Source organism: Heliconius melpomene, chromosome 18, assembly GCF_056956725.1.
Source record: "Heliconius melpomene rosina isolate 202511_hmr_F chromosome 18, ASM5695672v1, whole genome shotgun sequence".
Lineage (NCBI taxonomy): Eukaryota > Metazoa > Arthropoda > Insecta > Lepidoptera > Nymphalidae > Heliconius > Heliconius melpomene.
The window spans coordinates 10,815,468-10,827,796 of NC_140406.1; the positions used below are offsets into that span (position 1 = coordinate 10,815,468).

Here is a 12,329-nt window from a genome sequence, read left to right on the forward strand (position 1 = left end):
GATAGATTAGCAATTTGACGATAAAATAACTTTAATTTTTTTTAATTTTTCATTTTGGTAACAATTCAAAATAAAATTAAAACACTATGTTTTCGTATTACTTCCAAGATTTAATTAAAAGGAAGTCTCATAGGTCTAAATCCTAATAGCAGATGACGTTTATGAGTTATGACTAACGAAACACTTAGTAAACAACTGTAACTGATATCAATTGACTCTACATAGTATCCACTGGAACAAGGTCGTTTGAGAACTCAAATCAAGACAGTGAACGTTGCTGAGCCCTATATTATTATTAGTTCTGAAATTTTGAAATTTCATTTTGTATATCAATTATATTGTTGCGGAATGGGTTGTTTGTAGGTTCGATTCGCACTCGATGGTACGAATTCTTTCAATTCTCCGCTGTAACCGCGACGATTCACCACTGAGAACGAGAATGGAGAACGCAATGTATTATATGCGCGTGGAAGCGTGAAATTGAAGAATGAGTAGCGTTCTCCTTCAACATATCATTATAATTATTTCTTATGGTATTGTTATAAATATAATGTGCACTATACAAAAGATGCAATTTCTTATCTTAAGACAGTCCAGTCCAAACTTTCTACCCAATAAATGTATAAAACGAAAACAATTCAAGCCCCCGAGTGGCAACTGAACCCACAATCGTCGAGGTTACAGGCAGACACTGTGCAATTGTACCACTACATTCTCTTTTTTATATCATTTCTATTACACTGGAAAATCTGTAATACAAAACATATATCTATAACAACTAAAACAGCAAAATAAGCCATTCTTCTTATCTCATAATAAATTGTAATAGAATAAAACAATACATGCACTTGTTTCATACATACTCGTATATGTATAAACTCTTAATGCTGAGGCAATTTTCCGGTATATTTTTCTCAATAGTGGGGGTAGCATATAATCCGGGGGCAAGGGGTGGGCCAGGGTGAATACTGTTAAACTAATTATTGTGGGGGCATTTCGTAGGATTTTTTTTCATCTATATAGCTCTTTTCAGTGGAAGGAAATGTATTTAGTTTGGTAGGTTTGGTGTTTTGGTGTCCAACGTTGACTATTTTTGGTGATTCGAGTGGATGGTTTTCAGAATTTTTAGTATAGCTTTTCTTGATCTCGATTTCATTCGAGGAGTTTGTCAATTATAAATAATTTATATCTTATCTTTATATCTATTTTTTAGCATGAAGGTGGGCTAACGCAACCTAGTAGCAAGAAACCCCCTTTACCAGCGCAGCCTAAATTTCGAGGAATTCAACGCCATGTTTTGTTACCATTTTGTTACAAAGCGAAGATTTTTTTTCTTTTTTTTTTTCTTTTTAGCTTCACTCTGTATCAGGTAGCAGGTAGCACGTAGCAGGTTAGATAGAGGGAGCCTAGCCCAGCATTGTGTGTTGAATGGCGGAACTCAACGCCGCGCTTTGAAAATAAATATCCGAGCGGAAACCAAGCTCACATTCGCCGCTTATCGGGAGACACTGCCGCTGGGACAGCATCGACATAAGCAGCTTGAAAGAATTTAAGAAATATTTTAAGTTCTTTTAAGATTCCGTTTGTAACGGAACTAAAAAAAATCATGATATCACTAAAATTATCACTGCCACCTCAATTGAACAGGGTATGTAGATACCAGATACCTAAACACTTACAAGAGGTCTTGATAATAGTAATCTAGCACTAGATGATGATTATTCGCCAAAAAACGTTTATTTTCGTAGTCCGACCAAGCCCAATTTCCTCCCATAATAAATAGAATTGTATTTTTATTGCTTTATTCATACGGGGCTAATATCCGAACTAGGCTGTTTACTTGCCATTATCACTTTTATGGCCGCCTACTTTTTAAATTATCTTTATTTAAATTTTATAGACTGGGTGGGGCGCTAATCGTTAATTATTATTACACATATGCATGTATATATACCTATGTGAATCTGGTAAGATAAAGCGCAGCGTTGGGTTGCGCCACCCAACACACAATGTCTTGAAAGTTGAGTGAAAGTTGGAGAACAGAGTGTCTTAACACTAGGCTTAAAAAACGTTTACGGCTTTTTTATAAATATAACGTATAGAAAAAAGTATTCTTGTTTGTTTTATATGGACATTGGACGTGTTTTCCCGGTGTGATAAGACATAGCGCCGCGATACTTTTTTGGGTTTCGCCAAACAATATAATTATCCTAATTAGCTAGAAAATTGTAAGAGAACAAAACACTGATTTTGCGAAAATACGAAAAAAATATACTTACCTACAATTAAAAATCTTTATACCTATGTGTATAAAACCAAAATTAACCGTTACTAGTAGATAATGTACAGACAGAACTACCAGACTTATAAAATTGAAATTTTGCATGTAGGTAGATTGCGTAGAGTAAGGGAGGATTTTTCGAAATTTCTGCCAGAAACATTACATATGAGTAAATCTGTGCAAATGCATTTTGTTCGACAAAATTGCTATCAAATAATTATTTTTATAAAAATAGCTGAAACTTTGGTTTCCAATGTGTGGATATTGCAGTTAAAATGATGATGATATTGGAGCATGAAAATAATTCACATTAGTAAACAAATAATTGTGTAGTTCAAGCGGGCGAAGCCGCGAGCTGTTCGCTATTATGCACTATAAGAGAAGATGGGAAGAGATGTATTTGTGTTTTTATTTAGACGTGTTTTTCCAGTGTGATTAGGTAGAGCGGCATGCCAGTTTTTTTGGGTTTCGCCATACGAAATATTTTTTCTACTACAATATTACTGATACTGGGGAATGACCGACTACGCACAGACAGTACTTCTTGACTTAGAAAGTTGAAATGTTAGATTGGAGATAGGTTAGAAAGTGTAGGGAAAAATTAAGATAGGAGTTCTGGAAATTCCTATCAGAACGGTAAAAGGAGATTTCCCGTTTTTACGTCTTAAATTCCACGCAACAAAGTTGCTGGCCATAACTGGTATTAATATAATATCTACAAAATAAGCGTAAAATTAATAACCAAGCAAACATATGCTAATTAGTTAATTATTTAATTAATCACAAAATGTCCAACTGACGTCCATTTAGGCGGTAAATGAAAAAAAAAATAAACAACAGATAACAAAACCATAATACAATACGTCAGAGCGACACTCGTTATTATTAAAATATATTAGACCACTAGCGTTGGGTGAATCACAGTGACTCACGCGTCGTATTTAAGGCGCTACGGTGGGAACCTCTACACTGTCGTCCGCTGATCACGATCGCATCAACATGGCCTTTGTAAAAGCTGTTGTAATCCTGTCAATACTCGCCGTTATAGCGGCCAATCCGCTCTGTTCCAACGGTGACGAGAAAACTAAACGAGATGTAGAAGACTTACGTAAATTCCTAGAGAATTTACCAAGCAAGATGGAAAATGAGTCCAAATTTCCTGTTATACCTGGAGAGTTGTCACCTCTGGTGCCGTGCCAAACTCAGAGCAGAAAGAAGAGACACAATGGATTTTCGACTGTGTGGCGAAGAAATAAGTGTCCTCTTGGATATTATAGGTTAGCGTTTAGATGTGTCAAAATGGTATAGTGATTGTTTATTAGTTTATAGTTTAAGTTTAAGTTAAGTGTGTGTTCAAACGCCATGAGAAGCTTTAATAGTATTATAAATAAATTATTAATTTAAATTATATATTTTGTTGTTTTAATTAAATTTTTCTTCGATCTATGATCCTATGTATATTGTAAGTATATATATTTATTTAAAACGTAAAAGTTTTTGACTGACCAACTTTTATATGACTTCTTTTACTTGACCTTCATATATAATTTTTGAAATAAAAAAAAATCAGGAACTCATAATATAAACTTCCATTTAAATTGCGCACTAATAAATAAATATAAATTATCTATTCCAATAGGTACTGTGATTTTAAACAAATTCACTTACTAGCAATACTTCCTGCCAGAGACATTATTTACTTTTTAATTGACATTAAATCGCTATAATTATGTCACTATATTTTAATGTATGTTAATGTTAAATTATAATTAAAATCTCCACTTGCAACTATAAGTATTTTCATTTTAATTAATTTACTATAATTTGAATATTTTTTTAACATATTATGAGCTTTAAGCTTTCTCTTCGATCTCTCGTTTTAAAATTGCACAATGTTATAAGTATTTTTCTTTCATCAATGCTATATGTTGCTTGCAAAGTGTAACCAACATAAAAGCCTAAGAAGAAATAAGTCTCAGGAATTTGGCGGAAAGTGGGGAACGCAAGTGGTTTAATGAGGAATTGAGTGTCTTAACACTAGGTTTCCACTGCCTACCCAGCTATGTGCGGGATGCGGCGTAAAGGTACAAAAAATCTATAATTTATAAGAATAATTCCACCTCTCAACAGGCAGTGTCTTGTCGAATTGGGTAGTGCATGGGGAACGGAGTATCTTAACACTAGGTTCCCTCTGCCCACTCTGCTATACGCGGGATACAGCGCAAAGCAGAACTAAATAGTTATGTACGTTTATATATAAGTTAATTATATTTTTATTATTAAATAATTATAATTAAACGTAAGTTAAAAAGAAAGATTACTACACAAAGTGTACCTATTATTAATTATGAATGTTAATTTAGAAGTACTTAAATCAATTTAATAATCATAATACAAAAATAATAATTTATAGATCATCGTAGCGGTATGTAACTGCGAAGTCGAAAGAAGCGACGATTGTGGGCCCGATTTCCATACGAGAGAATGGATTATTTACATTTCTTCGCCCTGGTAACAAAACGAGTCGCGGCGTTAAGTTCTGCCACTCAGTGTCTCAAAAATTGGGAGGCGCGTAGGGAACAAAGTGTCTAAGACTAGATTCCCCCGCCTACCCTGCTATATGCTCTGATGAAAAACTTGATAAGCCCCATGAGACAAAAATTGAGAAAAAAACAGTTATTTCTGTCTGGGTTGTTTCTGCTTATATCACAATTATACGGATGTAATAAAATATATTTAAAAAGAAAATAAAATTAAAAAAATAACTTTAAAAAAAAAACTTAAACCTCATAGAGGCGCGGGTTCGAATCGCATAAAAAAAACATATTAAAAGGAACCGTTCACAATAAAATCTAATAAACAAGCTATAAAACCATATTATTGGAATTGGACTAACCCATCGTTGATTCGTCATTGCATCATTAATTTAAATACACTTGTAGTCGTACGTAATATCATATCAGTAGCAAGAGAACTAATTATTATTTATTAATATACCGCGTAATATACGTTTAATAAATTTTAATTAATAATAGTATGACGTACTTAATGATAATGATATATTAATAATTTGTATAAATGGTTACAAGTTCGAACTTGTAAATTCCGTTCCGAACTCCGTTGCCAAATTTTGGAAAAAGTCCCCCATTTCTTTGGGATTTGGGACATTTTCCAAAATTTTCGAGATTTCATTAACTTAATTTCCAAGATTTAAACATTGTATTAAAAAAATATAAAAAATATTGTATATTGAAGCCAGTCGTGGCGCAGTGGCACAAAGTGTGACTGTAAACGCGACTGGTTGTGGGTTCGATCCCCACTCGATGAAATAAAATATTTATTTGAATTTATATTTTCATTTCTTCGCTCTGGTGTCGAGGCAAAGCGCAGTGTTGAGTTACGCCATTCAACACACAACAAACTGGGGAATGGAGTGTCTTAAAGCTTGGTTCCTTCTGCCTACACTACTGTGTGCGGGAAACAGCGTGAAACTGATATAAAAAAATATTAATAAAAACCACATTCCCATAATAAAAACCAATCGTAACATTACGCAATCATTCCATCCAGATGGTCTTCTAATGAGGTGGGATATTGTCCTTATAATTGACGTAAGACGGTATGCGCTTGCGCAAGCGATAAAATAACCATACCGAAATTTCCTTATGCAATATAACTAAACATGGCTAAACATGGCTATAAAAATTGATAAAATAATATTCATTTATATTAATAATTTCTACGATTTTTACTATATATGTAGTTATTTATGTTCCCTCTGTCTACCGCTGAGTAGCTACAAAGAATGCCTGAAATGAAATCCTTTGCGTGAAAAATATGATATAGAATACAATAAAAAATACAGCTTTACACTGTTTCTCGTAAATAATAAGGTAGGCAGAGGGAACCTAGTGTCCCCCATTTTCCGCCCAATTTTCAAGACATTGCGTGCTGTGTGGCGAAACCTAACGCCGCATGTATAAAAAGTAAATACATAGATTTTTTTTATTAGGTACTTTACAATGTTTTTCTACTTAGGTATTACAAGTGTATACATACTGACTAAGATCTAAATCTTGAAAGTGTTATCTAAAGGATGAGGGTTCAAATCAATATTTTTCTGTTTATAACTGGTAGAGGGATATAACCTAATGCAAAATGTACAAAATATATAGTTTGTTATTGTTGTTGTTATTATAGAAATATGTATATACGAGTAAGATTTTAATAATAATTATATACTTATAGTTTTGAAACTCAACGTAATTTCTAATAAACATTGTTTAGTCATATAAATCAGTTTTATTCTAATTGATGACTACCATCTTTATACTAAGGGAGAAGGGGAAAATTATATCAGAGTTAAATACTGTGATCGCGATTTTTTTCCAATTATAAGAGACACGGGGTCTCCTTGGGTTACGCCGATTGTCCGTAGGAAATTGTCACAACTTATGTTTCGTACTAGTAAACTACTATGACTACCTGTATACCATACACCTTAATAAAAACAATAAGTACACAGGTATGTTTAGACACTTCGTTCCCATTAAGACCCTTTCGTTCTCCATTTTCTGCCGAAAACTTAAGCATTGCGTGTTGAGTGGCAGAACTCGATACCGCGCTTTGCCTCGTTACCAGAGCGAGGAAATGAAACTATTAAATATTTCATTCCCCGAGTGGAAATCAAACCCACAGCGGTCGCTTGTACTCCTGCTCCACTACGGCCTTAGAAAAAATATATCTATATATATATATAAAAGGACTTGTCCTCACTGACTGAGGTAAGACGCGCGCACAGCCGTAACCGCTGTGCGTAGAAACGTTAAATTTGGACAAAAGTTTACTTTCGTAATCTGGACATCCACTAAGAAGGGATTTAGAAAAATTTTAACCCTAAAGGGGTGAAATAGGGGTTCAAAGTTTGTATGGAAAAAAAATTAAATCAGCACCGATTTTTATAAAATTTGAAATTTAGATTTTAATTGAACACGTGTTTCATCGTTTTCTAGAATTCTCCCCCTAGGGGTGCAAATAAGGGGTTGAAAGTTTGGACGGAAAAATCTTTAAATCGCCACCGATTTTTATAAAATTTGAAATTTAGACTCTTAAAAATATTTCATTGAACACATGTTTCATGGGTTATTAGAGTTCACCCCTAAATACGCAAGCGAAGCTGCACGCGTCCGCTAGTATTATATAAAATTTTCAAAAATTCCATATTCGAGCCAAACCCGAGCTACAAGATATTATGAGGAAACATAAAAAAAAATCGTTTACCCGTATAGACAAAAACGTTACTAAATCGTCTATCACAAATTCCAAATTCTCAAGTATAAAAATAGCAATTTAAAAAAATACCTTATGTCGTTGGAAAAAACCTTTTGTGTATTCTCAATTTAATTTTACGGTTTCCTCAAATAAATTAAGTAATTTATCACTTGTTAATATAATGACGGTACATTACAGCTATGTAAAAAATATGTATTTTGGTATACAGGTTCAAATACCGTTAAGTAATTAATTATTTTAACCTTGTGATAAGAATATAATAAAATTCTAGTGATAGAACTCTCACTTACTCCTCGGTGACATTTAATTTATTTACAATTTTATTATTACAGACATTTACTTTATATTCTCTAATTACTTTCATATTTTTAAGACATTGCATTTTGAAACTGCATTCCGAACCAAATATATAATAACCAATTTCTTTTTGGAACACTCTGTATGTGATAGGGAAACCTAATGTTAAGACACTCCGTTCCCAAATTTCGAGACATTGTATGTAGAGAGATGTAACTCAACGCCGAGCGTTATATTCTTACATAGAGCAAGGAAATGAGAATAATATGGAATCCCTAATACAGAAATCGTACCTACAACCATCGCGCTTACAGCCAGACGTTAACACTGCATCACAACTGGTCTCATATTTCGTAATAATATCACATTTAAAACATCTTATTTTCCTTATTGTTTACACTTAGGGAAATTCTTGGGTCTTTTTGAATAGTTTAAACGTTATATCGTAAAATTTTGATCTTATTACTATATATTAATTAAATATTACGCTTTGAACCTGCGCGTGCGCAAATCTTCGGCAAAAGTATAAGTATATACCTTACTACCCTACCGTACTATAACCTACTAATTCCTATGTAGTTAATTAGAATATACATATTCAATAGGCATACTGGTGAACATCGACACTCTTAATGTGATATAATATAGCCTACATTCTTCCTCGATAACTCGACTGTCCCTAAAAGACTATCCACAAAATATTTTCAATTCAAACCAGTAGTTCCTGAGATTAGCTAGCTTAACCAAGCAAAATCTTTGGCTTTATTATATTAGTATTAGTACAGAAGTATAGATTAAAACTAGATTGAAGCAGTCGTCGTACGCATAGTGTCTGGTTGTAAACGTGAAAATTGTGGGTTCGATTCTCAGTCGGTCAAATAAATTAAAATGCCTAAAGTATATACAAATATATTTATCTTATACTGCATTTAATTGTTATTAAACATGATAAATGTATTTGTATTTTTTTTTAAATTCCTCATAAACTTGCAAATTTATAATATTAGTAGGATTATTATAGAATCTTTTAAATGTCACTTTTAACTACTTTTAAATATTAGACTTTGACATAAATTGTTAGTTCTTTAAATAGTATAAATAAATATAAAAAAATAACTTAGACACATAAATATGAAGATACATACATATGTACGTACGCACATCCTGCCAAAGTTTCTAAGAATTGAGCAAACAGACAGATTAAAAATTTAACTTGACTCTAAGTAAATCACGTGACTTTTATGATATTTGTATTTATTCATTTTTTAGGTTTACGGTATACCCCGCTCATAGCAGCCCTCTGCCGCGTAGGCAGGATTGGATTTAAGGACTTCGTCCCCATCAAGACAATTCCTTTTCCCACTTTCCCCTGAATTCTTGAGGCATTGCATGTTGAGTGGTGGAACTGAACGCCGCGCTTTACCTCGTACCAGAGACATCGAAGACATTGAAATATTCAATGTCTCATTTCCCCAAGTGGGTATTGAACCTCTAGCCGTCCCGTTTACAGTCGCACGTTAATACAATAAGGTTCTTATTGTATTTTTTTTTATTCCACTTTTTTAATTTCCACTAAGGTTTTACCTATATCCAAGAAATTATATAGTTTAAAACCAAATTCAATATAATTTTTAATATACATTTATTTATTAATACAAACTGTTTTTCCCTACATGTTATCATTAGCTAATTGCCTTCATTTGCGTGTAAGTTTAATTATAATTAAAACCGCCTTTTAAAAACGCCTTTTCAAGGTTAAACATTTAAAGCTGACTTATTCCTGAAGTGCTTAATTTATTAATTATTATAAAAAAATATGAATAACTACATATAATTGAAGCAGTCGTGGCGCAGGAGCACAAGAGTGCGTGTAAACACGACGGTTATGGGTTCGATTCCCGTTTGGAGGAATGATATATTTAATATTTCATTTTCAAATATGATTTGTATAAAATTTGCATTGGGGGAAAAAAAAGAACACAAATAATGAAATGTGATGGGAAATAAAAAAAATAATAAAATAATAAAGGAAATAAAAAAATATAGCCTTAGGTAACTAAATTGGTGTAAGTACCTAATATAAATATTATATTTCACAATTCATACTTCCCTCTATTAAGATATGAATCCACAATCATCGCTCAGCCAGAATACAAAAAAAATAATAAGCCTCGACTGCGTACATACGTGATACAAACCACATTAATATTATAATTAGGTATATATTTAAAATTTAAATCTAGACAAGTATTCAATAGTTCATTCATGATTACGCATTTTTACCTTGAACGATAGTGTGAGTAATCGTTTTTGTTCGTAACATCCTCACATTTCATTATTTGGCAATGGGGGAACCCATACGGTAAGTACGTTTTTTTAATCTCTATGATTTTTTCCTTAACTCTTTTAATATTTAGAGTAATTAAAATGTTATTTTCTACTTTTTACTTTTTTTTCATAAGTATTCTTACTACAGTACACTACTCACTGTAGATTTAAACTCAAATTAATGGCGTCCAATCAATGCGTCCATCAACCCACACACAGTAGGGTAGGCAGAGGGAACTTAGTGTTTAGACACTCTGTTAATAATTAGCCTTTAATTCTGGATTAATTAATTTCATTGCATGTTGAATGGTGAAATTTAACGCCGCGTTTTGCCTCGACACCAGAGCGAAGAATTGAAATTATTAAATATTTCATTTCCTCGAGTGGAAATCAAACCCACGACCTGTCGCGTTCAGTCACACGCTTGTGCCCCTGCGCCACGACTGGCCTCACGATTACTCAATTAGCATATTATTCGTGATGTGCTAACATATTGATGTGACCGCAAATTTACAATATTTTATCACTATGTTTATAATAATACATCAACTTATATAACTTTTTTAACTATATCAATCACTGTAAGCACAAGAAATACCTTAATAATTCCAAATATTTAATAATTCAAAAGGAGAAATTTTTTTATTGACATTAATATAATTTTAAAGGATATTTTTTGGTAAATAATGTTCTTCCTTCCTTCCAGTAGGTAATGCAATTTTCCAATAATATCTGATAAAATCTAGCCCAAAAACTATAAAAATTAGATCATTTTATTTCAATTCCACGTTATATTCCGCATATAGCAGGGTAGGCAGAGAAAACCTCATGTTAACACACTCTGTTTCCATCTCCCCCCGAGTACCCGAATTTGAGACATTGCATTTAGTGAGAATCGAATTTGCAACCATCAATTTTACAGTCACATAAAGTCCCATTGGGCCACTAATATCTCTAAAATAAATATTATGACATTAACTTTTTACCACCCAGCGAAATGTGAGAGAAGCGCGATATCAAAAAAAAATGCTTCATATTAACCTACTTTTGATATAAAACATGTAGGGGCTAGATGGAGTTAGTGTTGCCATGCCAACAGGACAATATGTCATACAAAAGTTATTTTATTTGATTCCTTAAAAAAATATTTATACGGATTCACGCTTTTTTTCCGCATAGCCGTTTCCGGGTTAGCTGGGGGAACTTAATATTAAGACATGTTCCCTCACTTTTCGCTGAATTTGCGAATATTGCAGGTTGAGTGGCGGTGCTCAACGCCGCGTTTACTTTAATGGCCACACAAGGCCTTATGCTCTTTATGAAAAAAAACTGTTTTTTTCATAGACTATATATAATTCACTATGACTTTTAATGTCATACCACAGATTTGTGTGTGTAAATATCTAATGGTGTGAAGAGTAGGCTTGAGGGCTACCGTTTTTCTGCTCACCAGTTGGCGCCACAGGCGCGTGTGGCCCGGAAGTAATAGATGTAAAAACCCACGCCTCTTGGAAAACGCGGCCAAGAGGCGGCTTTCGAGATTTTCACATTTTTCATACGATTTTTAAAAAATATTTTCCTACCCATAGTATAATAGAACAGTTTAAATAATTTAAAATAGATAAAAATCCTCACCCATCATGTTTAATAGCTTAACTAGTCCTAACTGCGGCATTGTTGACATTTATATTTGGTGTACACATTCAAGTGACGTCACAGTTCTGTGATCACTGACGCGCGAAATCGTTATAAATTTTATAAAAAAAACAATTTTTCTTAATAAATTGAGGCAAATTCTATAGAAGCTTTTATGGTGTCGTATCCCATTTTTTTTTTCAGTATCACGCTGTATCCATGTATCAGAGTAGACAGATGGAGCCTAATAATAAGACACTCCGCTCTCTAACTCTGGAGGCATTGCGTGTTAAGAATTAAGGGTGGTTTTTAATTAGTCATGAAGTTTTAAATAATATAAGTATAGGTACAGAGATTCATTTCCCCGCTTGGGAATCCTCTCGATTGGGAATTATAGTTTTAGTTGAACGCGCTAACCTCAGGAACTATTAGTTTTAAATGAAAAAATAATTTGTATTGGATAGTACATCTACCAATGAAGGTTATAATTTTAATC

At 33.0% G+C, this 12,329-nt stretch overlaps 1 protein-coding gene across 1 annotated transcript; it reads left to right on the plus strand.

Annotated features, from left to right (window-relative positions):
- Window positions 1–3,237: 3,237 nt before the first annotated feature.
- On the plus strand, window positions 3,238–3,691 carry LOC146529556 (uncharacterized). Its single transcript, XM_085201992.1, has one exon. The coding sequence runs from the start codon at window positions 3,281–3,283 to the stop codon at window positions 3,587–3,589; it is 309 nt and encodes a 102-aa protein (XP_085058118.1). The 5' UTR covers window positions 3,238–3,280; the 3' UTR covers window positions 3,590–3,691.
- Window positions 3,692–12,329: the final 8,638 nt, after the last annotated feature.